This window comes from Hibiscus syriacus, unplaced genomic scaffold (assembly GCF_006381635.1).
Source record: "Hibiscus syriacus cultivar Baekdansim isolate YM2019G1 unplaced genomic scaffold, ASM638163v2 tig00110328_pilon, whole genome shotgun sequence".
Classification (NCBI taxonomy): Eukaryota; Viridiplantae; Streptophyta; class Magnoliopsida; order Malvales; family Malvaceae; genus Hibiscus; species Hibiscus syriacus.
Window position 1 is genome coordinate 5,354,786 of NW_024062685.1, and position 19,176 is coordinate 5,373,961.

A 19,176-nucleotide genomic window follows, 5' to 3' on the forward strand; every position below is an offset into this window, starting at 1 on the left:
ACAATATCAATTGTTAGTATATTTCCTAACAATTATACTTAAACATTACTCAATAGTACATATTATTATATTTTCTATAACAATCTTAGCTTATTTTAACATTTTTGGCTCAATAGTATCGATACCCCTACCATGGAATCGATACTAATATACTATGGTACCGATACCCTATTATGGTACCGATACCATTTTTGCATTCTGTTAACAATGGTATCGATACCACTTGAATCTGTATCGATACTACTCAACAAATTCTATTGTTTTTAAGCCTATAGTATCGGTACTATTCTATCAGTATCGATACCATTACCCATATTTTACATTTTTCAGCCTAAAACTTACCCAAATTTGGTTAAATTTCCTTATGCTTACCCCCAACAATACTATTAAACTCTTCTCTACCTATTCATACTGACTTTCCTTCATTTAACTTCTTACAACATCTAAAATATTTCAAGAACGTTCAAATCTCTTATTTACATATTTGACAAGTCAAATATACTAACAAACATCATTAAAAACTCATTTTCTAACATAACACTAAAAAACCCATTTTCTTCAATCTCTATTATCTCATCCATAACTTAGTTTTGATCTCATTTAATCATTCATTCAGCTTCTATTATACTCAATGCTTCAAAAACCAACCAAAAATGAAGGAATAAACTAGTAAATTGAAAACTCACCTTTAGCTATGGAGGGGAGCTTTTCACGGGAAAAGAAAGAAGAAAAAGGGGATGACTTTTGCTAACCTATTTTCCCTTTCCCTCTTTACTTAATATTTTATTAAAATAAATTTTAAATTCATTTTTCCCTTAAAGGGCCAAAATGCCCTCATAATCATCCATTGCTACAATTTAGTCTAAACCATTATTTCAAATCATTCTCATCTTTTATCAATTTGTTAAATAAATCATCAAATTTTAAATTCTTTCAATAAAGTCCCTGATTCGATATTTGGGGCATTACATCAGTCAACTCTGGGACTTTGAACATGAGTTTCTTGAACTGTCTTGCATACTCCTTCAACGCCCCAACATGTCTAAGACTTATCAACTTAGACCATGCCTCACTCTCGGTATGCACCGAGCTCAACTGCTCTCCAACAAACTCAGGTTCTTTTGGCCCTTTGCCAACTATAGCTTCCACAGTAACGACTACCTCCTCGGTATCCTTTACAAGCCATTTGGCAACATTAGGTTTGGGCAACTCATCCAGCTTCTGGTTCTGACTAACCTTGGAAGAAGTAAACACCATTGAACCAAGCTTGACAGGCTCACTACTCTTGGCCTTGTCTCTTCCCTTGGACTGCTTGATTCGGTTTGGGTATTCCCGCACTATGTGTGGACCTTTGCACCGAAAATACTCCCGTTAATCTTGTTTATTTACCCTAAGCTTTTCTTCTTTTCCCTTGGCTTTCGTGCCGAGCTTTACTTTATTTGTGCAATCACGCACCTCATGTTTTCCCCCACAATGGAAACACTTCAACGTCTCTCGCTTCTTTACCCTCGGTTTCCTTACTTTGCCGCTTGTATTGACACCGAGCTTTTCTGTATTTGGGCAACTCTTGGCCCTATGTGCTCCCTGACATAGGAAACACTTCAGTGGATCTCACTTATTTACCCTCAGTTTTCCTCCACCACTCGTATTCACGCCGAGCCTCACTCATGGCTTAACTTATTTGACTCCCACAGTCATACCATCTTTGGCTACTTCCCCTTCTGACTTGTCTCCTCTGACACTGGCAGCAAGGCGATTCTTCTCGAGACATCCTCTTATCATGTGAGGACCATTACAGAAATATCATTTAAGTGGCTTGCTACTCACATTTTTCTTTGACACGGACTTGGCCTTGCCATGATTCCCTGATGGCTTTATCCTGCCACAATTAGTCGATGCCACTTCTTGGCAACTCGAAGAGCTTTCTTTGCCATCTATCCACTGTCCCATGCCATGGTCTCCCCCATTTTCACCACTATCTTCGGGCATGAGCCTGAACGACTCATCTTTGGTTGACTTGACTCCTGCAAGCTCACACATTGACTCAGCTACAACTCTGACTTCTAAACAACTCTAGGCATCACCTTACTTACTGGCAAGCATCACCCCTAGTCTAAGTCATTCGACGAAGGTCTTGAGCACACCACCATCACTCATTGTTCCCTTGTACATTAGTATCTCATTCTTGAGCCAATCCTTGAGCCCATCCATCTATTCCCTCAAGGCCATCACCTAGACCCTAAGTGCATTACTCATCTCTATCAACTCTATCAACATCCAATCGTAGAGACTCCGTTGTGCCACGTCCTTGAACATATCCCTCATGGACTCTAGCTGTTCAAGATGGGACTTCAGAACCCCTTGGACCTCATTGGCTTCCTCTGCGAAGCTCTCAAGGTTCTTGATACTCATCTCCAATGATCCTAGGATAACTCCCACGCTTTGTTTCTCTAGCTCAATCCCAACACCATGGCTCTCCACGCCATTCTTTTTGGGAACAATTCCTCTTTGTTGTGCCATATCGCTCCCTTTCCGCAACTTGTTGAACACTTGTTGAATCCACAACGGCTTCCTTCCACTTGCTATGATACTTCTTGTCACAAAACAAGCTCAGATCATTGTTAAATCCACAACACCCCCACTCCGACTTGCTTTGACCCACTTCCACAAAACACATACAAAGCGATCGTTGTCTGCCTACAACGACTCACTCTGTCACTACTTGCCAAAAAATCTAACTGGTACACTCATTGTTACACCAACAACTCGTTCTGACACCACTTGTGGCGGTGCTACAGCTACGGCTCTGATACCACCTGTCACGGGGTTAGACTTCTGCTAGTCGATTCGTACGGTATTTAGATGATTTTTCAGGTCGAAATGGCGCCTAAGTCACCCTTAACCACTTCCTTGTGAGTCTCTAGCTCACTAAGCGACGAACATACCCGATAGGGTTAGGCAGTGACACAGAAGTAATCCAAGCCACCTAGGTTTAAGCGAATCTCTGAAGCATGAACACTGTGGGGACTTTCTAAGTCACCACGACTTGAGTCACTCTGGATCTTCAAAAGAACTCGGAAATGAACATTCTCAAGGCTATCTCAGCCCTCACGATCGGTAACACAAGCCACAAAGGCTTCATCATAAAGGGGAACAAGCTGACAAGGCTAGAAAGCTAAAAAGCTAGAAAGTTAAAACAAAATAACTCAGAGAGAGTAAGAGTAAATGTTTGAGTTTTATTACTCTGAAAGAATGGAATAAATGGAATTTGATTACAAATGAGGGGAGGAGCTCTCTATTTATAGTTGAGGCCCTCAAGATCCAATGGTCTATATCAAAGTACATCGACGTCTTAGATTGAATCCTACCTTATCAAGAACTCTATCTCTAAGGCATTTGAATTCAAATACAACATTATCTATAATTAATTATTTATTTCCTTAATTATTGGGTAATATTATCCTTTCTGAAATCTTCCAATGAACGGGCCTGGTCTGATGGTTATGGGCAAACCCAACACTCTGTATTTTTCTCCTACATAAATTTGAGCACACATGTCTCGGTCCTAATCCACGAGCCTTGACAAGATTACCCCTATCGAATATGTAACACCCTCGTCACTTCTCTAGAACGCCTTGGAATTGATCCTTGACGGACTCATAAACATTCTCTAAGAACTGGGCCAACTCATCATGCCCAACAAGCCCAAGTATGCACAATAGAACCCCTCTTGTGAACATTTGTGCCAATGTCCATAGACCCAAAAGTTTAGTCCGTGACAATCTTTACACATTTTTGTTTTTTTTTTAAAAATAAAATCCCATTTGCAATAATGTAACATTAATATTGGAGGTTCTATTTAGGGTTTAACACCTTTAGAGTTACATAAAACTACTTTTTAAACGAAAAATTATTAGATGGTCCCGACTCGTCATGTCATATGTAGTCTCAACTAATAATAATAGTCCATATCATTTTTTCCAAGGTAAATCTTCACATCTTTCCTATATGTAAATAATAAGTGGATAGTTTTTTTTAAATTTGTGTCTCTCATTCACTGGGACCACGAATGACGTGGTGAGTTGAGTCCTTCAAATAATTTATCCTCTCCAACTGTTTATCAATGTCGTTTCCAGACATCGACTCCTAAAAAATTTTCTAAATTACATTTTACTCCTCAATATTTACTTAACATTTTATGTTTGCTCACTCAAAAGTTTTTAATTTGATTTGTTCTTTTAGAAATTGTAATATGTATGATAAATTTGGAAATATTTTTAGTTTAAATTTTATTTTTTTATTTCAAATTTTTTGTTATAAATAAATTATGGATATTTTTTTTTGTGAAGCTCGGAGGATAAACACTTACATGGATGCAAAACAATCATATTTTTCATCCAAGATTAGTATTAAACCTATAGATGAAAGTTACGACCTCAAATGGATATTAGGTTTTTCTTTTATTCATGAAATATTATGTGTTGTAGAGATGTTATGATTTTTTGAAAGGATTGAATTTAACTTTTTTAGGATGAATATATGAGAAAGATGGTGTGATTGTAGCTTCTTTTAAACTCTAAAGTATTCATGCTTTCATGTCATAACATCATATTTATCTTTTAATATCGAATCCATAAGATATATTGATCTTGTAAACCAATTTTCATAAGTGCTCAAGGTATATAAATATGAGTTCTTCGATTGATAATGAAAAACAATGGAATTTGGTTCAATCTTGGCCTATAATTCTACCATGTATGGTGTTGCAAAGGGAATCAGGTTCCAAAAGCCGCCTAAATACGTAATGCTATGTCTGAGAGAAGATCGAAGAACCTAAACGATTTGGGTATTATAGAAATTTACCATAATAGAAAAAAGTATTTATATATTTTATCATCTCAATTAATGTGGACTGTAATTGTCTGTTATTATATTTATATTATTATATTTTGTGTTATTGTATTTTCTTTTATTGTATTTCATATTTTTTTCATCTATTATATTTTAAATTTTATGTAATTTTGCATTTTTTATTCTTATAACCTTTAACAACCACAAACTCTAAATATAAAAATATATATATTATATATAATCTAAAAAAATATTCTTTTTATTAGTTCTTATATTTTTGTGTGACATATAAACAACTTATTGACATATAAACATGTAAAAAATTAATAATTTAAAGGTTTATTTTGATTGAAAATAATTTAGAGACGTAATTCAAATATGGTAAATGTAGGGAATTTTTTAAAGTTTACCCTTGAGTTTAATAATTAAACATTATAGTCCTAAATTCTAATCCAATTGTGAAATCATAGCGGTAATAAGTGTAAGTATTCTAATATGAACATTAATTTAGTTTAACTATAATTAAATAATTTTAGTGATTAAAGAATATATTATTATTTCTTGAGGTCTTATATTCAAACACTGTATATACCAAAGACATGAGCATTAATTATACAATGATTGAATAGAATCTTTAATCATATACTATTTTATATTTAGTAAATAAATGAGAAAATTTTAACTTTTAGATATTAGACAAATTGTTCACCGACGAGGCAACGACTTTCCCGATAATGTTGGGAAAAGAAAATGGTACATCGGAGTAGTAGAGACAAATTGACATATTTTTATTACAATATCTTGCTGGCTAGTGAGCCCGAATTAATTAAATACTTCGTGCTCCATGCCTGACTATTATATATCGATTTGTATTTTATGTACTATTTATATAATCACTCATGTCGTTATTATATATATATATATATAACATTTTTTTTAAATTAATCATTGATATCCAATCTATTGACTAACTAATCTAGATAGGGTATTGCATAGGTGAGAGCGATCCTCTCAACCTAATTTGCTCTATTCGTAAACGACATAATTTGAACCCCTAACCTTTTTTAAGAGACCTAGTGTCTCATCTCACTAGCCCAACCGGTTGTTGGTAATTTCATCAAAAAACACTTTGTTAATAAATTAATTTGGTAATATATAGAAGTTAAAATTTTATGAAACTCTTTATCTTACTTTTTTGATACTTCACTTGCAGCTTTGTGTTTCCACATACCTTTCTGCTGGGCACTAAATCGGGGTTAGGGGCCATCGGAGCCGCGTTTTTGATAGGTTTATCGACTTTTTTGAATGTGATATCGCTTGCCCTTTCTACGAAATTTTCCTCAAAATGTGATAAAACTCGTTCTGCTTTCTCCAAAGAAGTTTTCCACAGCACCAGAGTGTTTTTCCGCTTTGCTATACCTTCAGCTGCAATGGTTTGGTAAAGTTTTTTCAAAATTTCTCTTGCATTCCTTTTATGGGATTTAAATGAACATCAAAAGGCGACATTAATAACGACTATATCGTACCTGCGGCCTAACGGATTTTCTCATGTTTTCCGATGAATGCAGTCTTGAATGGTGGGGATCCGAGGTTCTGATTTTTCTCTCAGGGCTGCTACCAAATCCAGAACTTGAGGCTTCGGTGCTTTCTATATGTTATCCGTCTTTCGAATACTTGATTTCTATACTCTGCTTCTAATTACTAGGCTGTGAATTTGAGTTGTGTGCAGCTTGGCAGTTACTTATCTGCACTTTTTCATACCTTATGGTATAGGAACAACTACAAGGTTTGTTTTTCAACCTTGTGATTGAGTAGAATACATAGATGACTCGTGGTTGAAGAACTGGTAACCCATAAGCAGCCAAGATGGCTGTTTGCATACTGGTATGCATTTCAGTGATGGAGACGGATATCACGGCCACGGTTCTCTACTTTTGCCGTGACATACTGGGGTGTGCATTCAGCAGCGAGGAAGAAGTCGGATCATGTGGCTGACATTGTTCCCATCGTGTGTCTTACAATCATTTTGGACGGTTTACAGGCTGTGCTTTCAGGTTAGTTGGCTCATGTAATCAACGCATGTTTAAAAGATGGCATTTGCGTAGAACGTAATTTAGTTTCTCAGGAGTTGCAAGAGGGTGTTGGAGGCAGAAGATGGCAGCAATTGTGAACGTTGGGGCGTATCTTATAGGATCCCCATTGGGTGCAGTTCTTGCATTCGTTCTGCATTTCAAAGTTAAAGGCCTTTCATTGGATTGACAACCGGCACTGCGTACTTTTTTCATTGGAAGTATATGATCTAACCAAAATAGTTATTTTTTAATGATTTTATCTATGCTTTCCTAACATAACAAATTTTTCTCTACTTTCGTAATAAATGTTTTTCTTCTTCAATTCTTAATTTGTTGTTGTTTGGATTATCAATAACGGACGTGGAACAAAATATACCGATGATGAAAAAGAAGTGTTGCCCTTGGAGGGAGTTTCCTCAAATTTGTGAATTATTTTGTTGGGACCTTTCTTATTTTGAGTATAGCTAATTTTTCTGTCAATAAAGATGATTTTAAATAATGTTTCACATTGATTGATGATATCTGTATATCAGATTTAGGGGATAGAAAATATGTTTTTTTTATAACATAAATATCTTTATATTAGATGTAGGTGATGAAAGATATTTTTTTATAACATAAATATCTCTATATCAATCTATGTGATGGAATATATATATATATATTTTGTTTATATCATAAAGTGGATATCTGAAGAAAAAAATTAAGACCGAGGAATTTGAATTCTCATTTACGTTTTCTTTACAATTTCATACCTCTAAATTTGTATTTTTTTTAAATGTTCAATATAAAATTTTATATCGGTGCTTGAGGACTGCAATATGCCTTGTTCTATTGGTAAAGGATATATATATAGGGCGTTTTTACCCAAAAAGCACCCAAACTATCAATAATTACTTGTCAGACACCCATTGATCAAATTTTACCGGTCTAACACTCATTTGCTAACATGGACGGAAGGCGCGGATCACCATCTGATCCTTCCCTGGGTTATCGTCCGAATTGACGCCACGTAGGCAAAACGCGGATCACCATCCACGCCTTCCATTATTCACCTTGAATTATTGGGTACTTCATTATTACCTGAATTTTAAAGCTCGACGACTCACCTTTCCCCCTCCCCTATAAATACTCCCGAATGCAAACAACAAACTACACCAAAATTACTTTCACATTAGAAGTAGATTTTGTTATAGTTTTTAGATGGTAAAATTATTTATTATTATATTATATTTATTTTATATTTATTTATTTGACCATAATTTTCTATACTAATGGTTTTATTTCACGTAACAATTGATGATGTGCCGATGAAATTGTTTTTTCTGAAATATCAGCTTGCGTTATTTCATTTTCGTTTACGTTCAAGTAATGGGCTACTCAAGTGAAGATTAAGCTCATAAACACTTCAAGGTTTATACCCCAAAACCTTAAATAATCTCTCTCCCAAAGAGTAATTACAAATTTAGCAAACTAAAGAAAAACCTCACGAAGACAAATAAGTTTGCACTAATTAAGCTCTTACCCAAATTACACTTGAGGAAAATAAACAATGTAGCTCACAAGTGTGTTTACAATAAAGAATTTACAAATTAAGCACAAAACTAAGCTTTGGTGTTGATAGATTGGTTCAATATGATTCTTGACGACATTGAGAAGCTTTGACCTTCAATTTATACCTTCTCTATTATTCTAGCAATTTATAATTGTTGGGGATCATTATAGCCGTCACCTACAATAAAAAACAACATTTAGTGTACGAGAGATGGATCTTTTATTAAAAGGGATCGATCCTTTTGGTGAAGGGATTGATCCCAAACTCATTGTTGTCCAAGGGATCGATCCTTTTTAAAGGGGATCAATCATTTGGTCAAAGGGATCGATCATTTTCTAGGGATCAATCATTTGAGCCAAAAATCCTTAGAAACTTAACTTTAAAGCGCGAAAATGATCGAGTTTTTTTTTGAAAAGGTTCGACTAAGTCAGAAAATATTTAAAACATATTTTTCAAGTTAATTTGGACTTTGAATTATTTTTGATAAATTTTTGACAAATTCAATTAAGTCCAAAAACAATTTTTCATTTTAATGTTATATCAAAATATTAATTCAACAAAAACATTACAAACTAAACAAGTCTATCGATGTTTGCGTCTCGAATGTGTTCCACATAGGGGTGATTGTCTATTTTGATGAAGGTTTCTTCATATAAGTTGTTCTTCCTCCTTACTCCCATCATCATCATCAACAGTAACAATAGTAACATGTATATTTTGTTGATCAGTGATAGATGACGATGTACCACCTCTATAGAATAAAGACCATGAAGATGTATGACTAACCATCCCATCGCTCGTAAAAAATTGTGAAAACAAAGAAAACATAGACATTGATGAATGCAAAAACTAGGTCTGAGGTGTCTGAGTCTGTGGTGACGCATCACTCACCAAATATGATACGTACGAAGTCTACGCTGGATCTACAAGCATGGAACTGTAATATATGCCTAGAGAAGTCATAAAACCATACGGTGATGGCATCGAAACTTGTTGTGGTGACTTCTGAAATGGAGATGATAGAGTCTGAAATAACTGTGGAGCCATATGAAATGGTTGTATCCTCATCTAAAATAGCTGCGGAATGTAACTCGGTATAGATGGTGGCTGATGTGATGGTTCCGGTGCTACACCTGAAGATGAACTGGAAGTGCCTGCTTTCTGTCCACTAGTCGGGGGACGATGCAACTATGATTGTGGACGCCTTTCTCGACGCCGATGAATGCTCTAGGCTCGTGCTTTCTCGGAAAGTAAGAACGCCTTATTGTTCATGTTGAACCACTGGTAGTAGGCATCTGCAACCGAATATTGATCCACATAAATTACCTCCCTACGGGGAATGCGTCCACATCGATCCTCTCATATCATCACCCAGTCGTTGTGTTTCATCAGATAATTAACTTCTAATTTTCCCTATCTATCGATGTTATGCAAATTATCGATACTCATATGTGCTTCTGGAATAGATTGTACGAAACCATATTTCCAGAGAACGTGATCAGTTGGATACCACCCGGCAATAGTATAACATATCAGAGGGACCACTGTCATCCGTACATCTAGTGGGTCACTCATATTAAGTGGGATACAATGCTTTATTTTGTCAGTAGCATAAGGACTCCATTGAAACTACAACAAATATATATAATTATTTTTAAAATAATATTTTAATTATATAACAATAATTAAAGGTAAATTACAAAATTTAAATACATACCCGTATACCAGTTTTTTGATCAATGAGTAATCAAATTTCTTCTAATTCATCTGGTATTTCACGATGATCATTCCTTACACATGACCGCCTATTCATTGTAAAAAAATATTCATTATACATTCAAAAAAATATTTATATACGAACTCAATATTGAAATTACCTCAACAATAACAGGAAGACTAATGGGTTCTTCACGACTGGACATAAAAAATGTATGTGATACCACGTCCATGACTGAAGAAGCAGGAGACATCCGCTGATAGCATTTTCTGATAATCAGTTATTCGGCACATTTCTTTAAACAAAGATGTCAAAATTGCAGAGCCCCAACTGAATGGCCCGACAACTAGAAAATCGACGAGGTGACGCAACAACATACAATGAAATTGGTTGCAAGATTTATCGGGCATCAGGATCTCTCATACGAGTCGTAATATGCAAGACCGGGTAAATATTTTAGCCTTTTACTCAAAACAGTCGTCGTTCAACTGTCGAAAATTTGTAATCAACCATGATAACGATATTCAATCACCATTGAAATTAAGCGGGATACCTCCAAGATACTCATCACACAAGGATTTTCAAACACCATCCGCCACACCAGAAATGAGATCCTTATCTATCGAAAGCCCCAAATGTAAGGAAACATCCTCCAACGTAATAATGCACTTCCCACACGGTAGATGGAATGTGTGTGTCTCTGGTCTCCACCTATCGACCATTACAAAAATAAGGTTGAATTCAAGGTTACAGTGCCCTTCATATCTAGCTATGTATCCAAATCCAGCCTCAGCTAAATATGACCAAACACGATTTAGTATCTCTAACTTAGTGTTACGAATAAATGGATCTAATATACTTTCATTCCCCTAATTAAATAAATAATATACAAATTAAAAAATAAACTAATCCTAAAAAATAAATAAATAAAACATTCAAAATAATTATCATAACACAATTTCAAATTGTTACTATATCCACAAAATATAGCTCGAGATATGGTTTCTATCTAAATGTAGCAACCCGTCTTCCATTTTATAATTGCAAAACATAAAAAAATTAGCATAGTCAAATATAATAAAATAATACACTATTTAATGATTATAATATAATAAAAATAATTTTACATTCTAAAAATAATAGCATAACACACTTGAAACTAGTTAGAATGAATGATAAAAGTAAGAAATAAAGTGTTTTTTTTTGTGTGGTTTGATAGTTGTATGAGGTGATATTTATAGGAGGAGGAGTAGGTGATAATTAAGGGGGAGCCATAGACGATTGGGGCGTATCACCATCCGCGTCTTCCACCATGTGTCAGTTTTTCCTTCGAAAGAACGAATGATGATCCACGCTTTGCCCGTGTGGTGCCAGTTCATACGAAAACTCAGGGAAGACACAGTGGTGATTCATGTCTTCCGTCCATATCAGTAAATGAGTGTTAGATCGATAAAATTTGGTTAATGAGTATATGATATATAATTATTAATTATTTGAGTGATTTTTGAGTAAAAACGCCTAGTTAATGAGGTTTAATTATGCATTGTTGTTTAGAAAATCTAAAATGGAAGTGCAGCGGGGACTAATTCGAATCAAAGGGACGTGGACAGCATTGATCCACTTCATATAAATCTTTGTCAAAGGACATGACAGTGACACTCACATGTTGTCTGAATCAGACAGAAGACCCCAAGAAAAGATCCAAGAGTGTTTAAAGCAGGCCACAATTTTCATCCCCAATGCTCTTCGACAATTGACGCTCAACCACTTTGGGATTGACACACAATCAATCGGTTTTTTTTTTTCACCTCAAGTTTTAAATTTTCGTCTTACTTAATTTGGGTTGATTTAGATCGAACAATTGATTTTTATGAATAAATTTTCTAATAAAGATTTTCTACGTACACAACTAATAGGATTTGGCTTTGACTCGTCATTTAATTTTGTTATTCAAAGCAGGGTAAATTTATATTTTAGTACCTTAACTTAGTATCAAAGTTAATCCTAAGTTTTTTTTATCCAATTAGATATTTGAAATTGGTTCAAGAGTCTAATTTGGCACCTGGTCCTTTTTCCCCCCATCAAATTAGGTATTTGAATTTAACCTTTTGGTTCAATTTGATACTTAACTTTGATTTTTTTTAGTTCAAATTGATACGTGCAACTTTGATACAATTTAAACCAAGAAGTCAAATTTATGTATCAAATTGAACAAAAGACGAGCTCAGAGACCTAATTGGATAAAAGAATGTATGTACCAAATTGAATTTTGAAGCCAAATTCATGTGCCCAACTGAACAAAAACAAATTTACATGCCAAATTGAACGTTGAAGTCAAGTTCAAGTAGTAAACTGTAGATTAACTCTTCAAAATAATAAAAAGTTGAAGTTATTTGCCACTAGTTACTAAACTTCTACAACATTCTCATTATGGTCACAGTACTATAAAAAGTTACAATTAGATCATTAAACTTTTTAAATTCATTTTTCGCTATTCAATTATTAAATCTTTAATATCATGTTATATGATGATTATTGATTTAAGTATTAGGACACCAAGCCCAACATGGATTCAGACATCTCATACCACTTTTTCCTTCTACTTATTAGATTATTGATTTAAGTATTACAAACTTTTTCGGGATATAAAGTTTATCATATCTTAATTCTCTTACATATTATTCTATAATACAATTCAGTTCAATTATAATCTAACTTACTACAAAAATTTATAAATAATGAACTAACAAATATAATTAACATAGACAGAATATTCTATTAAATGGAAGGATATCGGAATATAAATTTAAATAATAAAAGAAAGGGACTGATTACTATACTAGACATAATGATTCTCCATTCAAGGAACAAACCTAGTTAACCCCTTTCCCCGAAGATTAATAAATATGGGTGGGTGCCATAAAGTCATGGTTTGTGGGTCATTTAGATTTGGGCGGCACATCCTGTATCTTTTTCAGATTACTTTAGACTACCTTTTCTTTTACAGGGAATGAGCTGGAAACTAAATAAAATCTCTTACACAATTTGATGTAACAATTGAGAGAAATCAACTCGGTCTACATGATTTCAACCATATTAATACAGGGATAGCGATTGCGTCGAACGACACAGTGTTTCAGCTCGCACCGGTTTTTATATGTTTAAATAACTACTTTTAGGTTTTTCACTCTAAAAATAAAAACTTAATATAAAAATAAGTATTCAATTTATATATCAAAAAATATTTTAGAGTCTAAACATTTTTCACTAAAAATAGTTGCATAATATTTTCAACGTTACATTTTTAGGTGTTTGAACGTTAACCGCTATTAAAAATTTCTATTAAATGACATGTATCACGTTATTGTAATTTTGAGAATTTATGCAAAAATATTTTTTATTAAAAAATAAATATAAATTTTATAAAAAAAAATCCCCATCCCTCACCTCCACCCCCACACCCTCTCCCTCTCTCCCTTCTCCCTTCTCCCTTCTCCCTTCTCCCTTCCCCGATGCCACCGCCATCACCTGCAACTTCGTTGGCATCTCGCAACCCCAACCCAGACCATCAATCACCCAAATCGACCGTGTATCATAACAAAACAATAAGAAATTGTTCGTTGCCCCTTGCAACCTAACCCTTCTCTGGCTAACTGTGATCGTCACCGCATACACTAGTGAGAGCGTCGTCTCACGCCGAGGATCCTCTCGTCGAGTAGCGTCGCTTTTTGCCATGTAAGAAGCTTCAAAGTTCTGGTGAAAACTCAATCGGGGTTATTTTGTAAGTTTTAAAAACTTTCATTTTTTTATAAGTGAGTTTAGTTTTTAATTTTTTTCTTTTTTTTAAAAAATAATATTTTATTTATAAAATAAAAAATAAAAGGTAGGAGCCTAAAAATATAATTGATAAAACGTTAGGTACATATTTTTAGTAAAAAATTCTTTAGGAACTAAAATATTTTTCGAGACATAATTTGAACACTTATTTTTGTATTAAGCCAAAAATAAAAATAGTTTTAAAACTTATGACCAATATCTGTAAATATGGATAATCATTAGATCAAGTTAAATTTTTAGTTCATTTAAATTTTGTTAAGGTATAATATTTTATTATTTGATTTTATTTGAATTTAAAAAACTGATTTGAAACACGATTCAATTTTTAGCATAAATTTTTTTGTTTGACACAATATATATATTAGACAAAATAAGAATCTAATTAAAAATTATAAAGAAATGAATTTGACCCTAATTTTCTCTTAAAAATATATTCTTATAAGATTAGATCGAATCAAATTTAGATCAAATATCAATTCCTATTTATAAGTATTAATCTAAATTGGTTTTATTGAATATTTTAGAGAAAAATGAAACACGTAACATCTCCTGACTCTCCAATAATTTATCCCATTTTGATAAAATTAAACAAAATAAAAATAAAAAAGTTATTGTCAAAAGACCCCCAATTAGTGGGTCTTCTTTGAAGACATTTAATAAACTTACCATTGACCGTGACGCCAACGGCAACCCCAAACTTCCTTTTGTTAATTTGCAAATTAAACAATGTTATGTATAATGAAAATAATGTTTTGATTGATTAGATTTATTGGTGAGATAAATAACAGTTTATTTTAAAACTATTTTAATTTATACTTGAATTCAATTTAATACGACGTGTATTTAACAAATAGTGGCCGATTATAATTTCGTGCAATGATCTAAATATTAGTGTAGTGTTTAATGATTTGTATTATTATCGGGTTTAAACAACAATCTTTAAAATACAGTGGTAAATGTTTATTGTTAACATTATTGGTTAATAAAAAACAGGTTTAGAGACTACACAATCTCTCAATTGGGAGCTATAAATTTTTTTCCCGTAATCCTTTAAAAATAACTATAATTTAGTTCAATAAAAAATAATATTTAAATCCTTCATAAAATTTCTGACTTCAGCTTTGTCTCTCATATTGCAGGAATCAAGAATCTTAACGTTTGAATATCAACTTTTTAATCTGATTTGTGAAGTTCCAAAGTTCGTACACGTTTTGTATCTTAGAAAAAAAGGGTTTTGTATACGTGACAAGTAACCACAGTGGAGGAAGACCCATAAGAGTTTCATACTAGAGCAAATCCAAAAAACAGTACCAGTGTTAGAGCGTGCGAAGGGCATCGATTAACTCAAATTATTTTTCAAATGCAGTGAGGATGAATGTTGGACCGTGAGAAGTAATGAGGGATTTGAGGAGAAAGGTGACGAGAAGGAAGAAGGAGAGGATGGATTTGTTATGAAATGATAATATTAGTGATCATTTTATAATTTTTATTAGGGTATTAGGGTTTATTATTGTTCAAGTTAACTGATTATAAATTAAGTTAGCTTAGTTAGATTTCTGTTGGTCTTGGTCGTTAGTTATCAATGGTTGCATATAAACAGCAGCTTTGTACTCTTCTGTACATGAAAATATAGCAGTTCACTTTTTTCTTCTCTTCTTGAACTTTATATGGTATCAACAGTTTTTCTTTCACGTTTTCTTGCTTCATCATGGTTACTTCATTGAATGACAACTTCGATAATGGGGTAATCCGTATTATTTGTATCAATCTGATAATCCTGATGTTGTTTTGGTGTCTCAATTGCTTTCTCCTGACAACTTTCAATCGATGATGCTTGCTCTTTCTTCCAAGAACAAGCTTGGGTTCGTTGATGGTTCGATTGTCGCCCCTAATTCGTCCATGGTAGATTAGTTGCATGCTAGGACACAGGCTAACAACTTGTTGATTTCTTGGATTTCAAATTCCGTTTCTAAAGACATAACTGCAAGCTTGCTTTATCAAACCTCAGCTGCAGAAATGTGGAAAGATTTGATTGATCGTTTTTAGCAATCGAACAACCCTTGATTATTTCAGTCGAAGAAACGTATGTGTGAGCTTGTGCTAGATTAGTTATCAGTAAGTACCTATTATACTCGGCTAAAAATCATTTGGGACAAATTGTTTTCTCTCAAACAATTGTGTAGTTGTCTCCATTGTACCTGTGGAGTGTAACATATGATAAATGAACAACGCCAGATGCAAGTCATTCAATTTTTAATAGGATTGAATGAATCTTTTGCTCATGTCCGGGGCAGGTTATTTTGATGGATCCCCTACCTTCTATTTCTAAAGTTTTTTCATTGATTCTTCAAGAAGAACATCATAGAAGTGTTCAAGTTGTTCATCCTATTTCAGAACCTACTTTTGCTGTAAAGACTCAATCTGGTACTCGCAAAAATAGGCCTTTATGCAGTTATTATAACATTCTTGGTCACACGAGATAAATGTTATAAATTGCATGGTTATCCACCAGGTTATAATTTCAAGAATGGGTCTTTGAGTTCTTTTGTTGCTCGTAGTAAAGGATCTCAGGCGGCCCATGCTAATGGCGGTCATCAAGATTCGAGTTCTTTGATTGGTGACGCTTTTTATTCCTCAGCAATGTCAGCAGTTAATTGCAATGTTGAATGTTGGACCGTGAGAAGGAATGAGAGATTTAAGGAGAAAGGTGACGAGAAGGAAGAAGGAGAGGATGGATTTGTTATGAAATGATAATATTAGTGATCGTTTATAACTTTTAAAACTTCAATGATAAAATAAGAAATTCACCCAAACTTGAATGACCATCAGTATAGTTTATCCTCTATATATATGATATTTTCAAGTACACTATTATCATCTGTCATTTTTGGAAATATATTTTATAATGAGGATACATTTTTTTAAATGTTTGATAGTTTGGCTATGTTTGATTTGCGGGGAACAGTATTGATAGTTTGTTTGGTTGCTGAAAAAAATATCTTTTTTAGAAAATAGGCCTAAATTTGGGATTGATATACCTACATATCTAACTTGGGACGGAAATGGGAACGAGTGGAATAAAAAGAATACTGTGGATGAGTTAGGGTCGGATATTGATTTCCATCCCTAGTGGTTGGTTAGGCTTATAAAATATCAAATAGATAAATAGTCAAAATTTTCCTTTCCTACACAGTGGAAGCACCTGCCGCCTCTGATTGTCCAGGCATCAGTGAGCAACAGTACAAACCAAATGAGAGAGCAGAAGGGAAGGGGGAAAAAATGGAAACCCCAATGTCTTAAAATGACTTTAGGTTATAATATTCAAGCCCTAATCAATGCACACTTCATAGTAATTAAGCAAGGGAAGAATCCATTTTCATAATGGGCAATAAAACTAAGGGAACTGATCTACATTCCAAACTAAACAAGAAAATATTTATTACATCCTTCAATTCTTCTACCGAAACACCAATTACAAATAATACATACTTAAAGTTCTTATCAACTTAATACCGAAGCCTCTCCCACCACATATGTTCATATATACTCACAATCTAAAACTAAAAAAGGAAAAAAAAAAGTTACTAGAACCCAAATCCTAAACAAACCTCTTAAATGTCATCCTTGTTATGAAATTTTGATTAATTAATTACTTTATGCAATATGATTATGCTTCTTGCAAGTTGCAAGCATTGTCACCTAGCTTGATAGGAGGCACAGTTTTTGTATAATTTCCCCTCGTTAAAAAAGGGGTGTGTATGCAGGAATTTTATTTGACTTGATATACTGTGAGTCCGTTTTTAAATTCAACGAGTAAATTTTTTTAATTTACTCATGAAATTAAATTGAAAGACTTAACCAACAGTATATCAATGACGAATCCGTGTGGTAAAAAATATTTAATCCCAAATAGGGTCAACCAGAATTTCTTCATATTCAGTCGTGAACTCGGCATCATCGCCCCAACACATGATTGGATCAGCCAACAAAAGTGCACCAGCCAGTTCCATCCACATCTTGGGAGAATCCAGTGGGAACTCATTGATAGCTTGAATTTGGCTCGGTGAAAGTCCGGTCCTTATTGGACCAAGGCTCCCGCCAGCTACCTCCGAACCCACTTCCGAGTTCAACTTGGGTCTTCGACCGAGCCTCAGTGCCGCCTCTTGAGCTGCCATTTGAACGTCTTCCGCGGTGGAGCTAGCAGGACGTGGAAGGCTATCGACAAGCTCCGGAAAGTTAAGCCGAGCAGCTCGACCACGGAAGTGTAGTGCGGCCACGTCATAGGCAGCCGCTGCCATTTCGGCTGTCTCGTAGCTTCCGAGCCATATTCGGGTCTTCTTCCCCGGCTCCCGGATTTCAGACACCCATTTCCCCCATTTTCTTTGACGCACACCTCTGTAAGCTCTTCCCTGGTGTTCCATTTAATTAATCTCCCGCAGAACTAAGAAATAAATCAAAGTCGAAAGAAGAGTGATGCTTGAATGGATGATTATCCATATGTATAAATATATATATAGGCAAGTGATGGTGAAGGGTGGGGACTGAGTTAATATTATGGAGGAAGTGAGCTTCCGAGTAGCTACGTTAGTGCGTAGAGGCTGTCATGCGTGCATGTGGCACAGTTTTGAGTTTCGAATGATGCAGTCATATCCAATTTTCCTCTATTTTTTTTCTTAAATTATTTTTTAAAACTACATATTTAAAGTTTTAAAGGGTTTCATGGTTGGTGTGGATGTTGGATTCACGGTAAAAATACTGAAATAAATTAAACAGAAAATATATTTACCTGGATAAAGTCTTTTTCGTTTGTTAGGTGAAATGGTAATTAGGTCCCTTAAATAAAGTAATGATTTTAACTAACAATCCAAAAGATATGGAAAGAGATTGATAGTTTTGCATGGTGGAATACACTATGAAGAGTTGGTTTGATAACTTTACGCCATGTATTGTATTATATTGCATGTTTGATAGACCTATCGGACCTATCGGGTGTTGGTGGTGCGGTTGCCTCTTGATAATTTTTAATTTCTCTTATATTTTAGATTTTTCTCTTTATATTTTCTATTAATTATCTAGAATTTTATAATTTCACACCTTTAAAAGTTTTAATATAACTTCTTAAATTCGCACTTCCTAATATAATT

General features: G+C 34.1%; 2 protein-coding genes across 2 annotated transcripts; one reads left to right on the top strand and one right to left on the bottom strand.

Moving 5' to 3' along the window:
- Positions 1-2,584: 2,584 nt before the first annotated feature.
- LOC120118319 (protein DETOXIFICATION 2-like) lies at positions 2,585-7,117 on the top strand. The gene is made up of 6 exons (XM_039138386.1): positions 2,585-2,826; positions 6,065-6,289; positions 6,420-6,506; positions 6,581-6,637; positions 6,757-6,905; positions 6,977-7,117. Exons 1-6 carry the CDS (start codon positions 2,585-2,587, stop codon positions 7,108-7,110), a joined length of 894 nt encoding a protein of 297 aa, XP_038994317.1. The 3' UTR covers positions 7,111-7,117.
- Positions 7,118-17,427: 10,310 nt separating this feature from the next.
- On the bottom strand, positions 17,428-18,497 carry LOC120118642 (ethylene-responsive transcription factor ERF022-like). The gene has a single exon (XM_039138655.1). The coding sequence runs from the start codon at positions 18,451-18,453 to the stop codon at positions 17,932-17,934; it is 522 nt and encodes a 173-aa protein (XP_038994586.1). The 5' UTR covers positions 18,454-18,497; the 3' UTR covers positions 17,428-17,931.
- Between the last annotated feature and the right edge of the window lie 679 nt (positions 18,498-19,176).

What these genes read in the sequence shown, in the direction of transcription:
- LOC120118319 (XM_039138386.1), top strand. Translation starts at nt 2,585, where the DNA reads ATGATACTTCTTGTCACAAAACAAGCTCAGATCATTGTTAAATCCACA. An exon ending in GGTATAGGAACAACTACAAG is followed by an intron (nt 6,638 to 6,756) that starts GTTTGTTTTTCA and finishes TCAGTGATGGAG; the next exon opens with ACGGATATCACGGCCACGGT. An exon ending in TTTACAGGCTGTGCTTTCAG is followed by an intron (nt 6,906 to 6,976) that starts GTTAGTTGGCTC and finishes TTAGTTTCTCAG; the next exon opens with GAGTTGCAAGAGGGTGTTGG.
- LOC120118642 (XM_039138655.1), bottom strand. Translation starts at nt 18,453, where the DNA reads ATGGAACACCAGGGAAGAGCTTACAGAGGTGTGCGTCAAAGAAAATGG.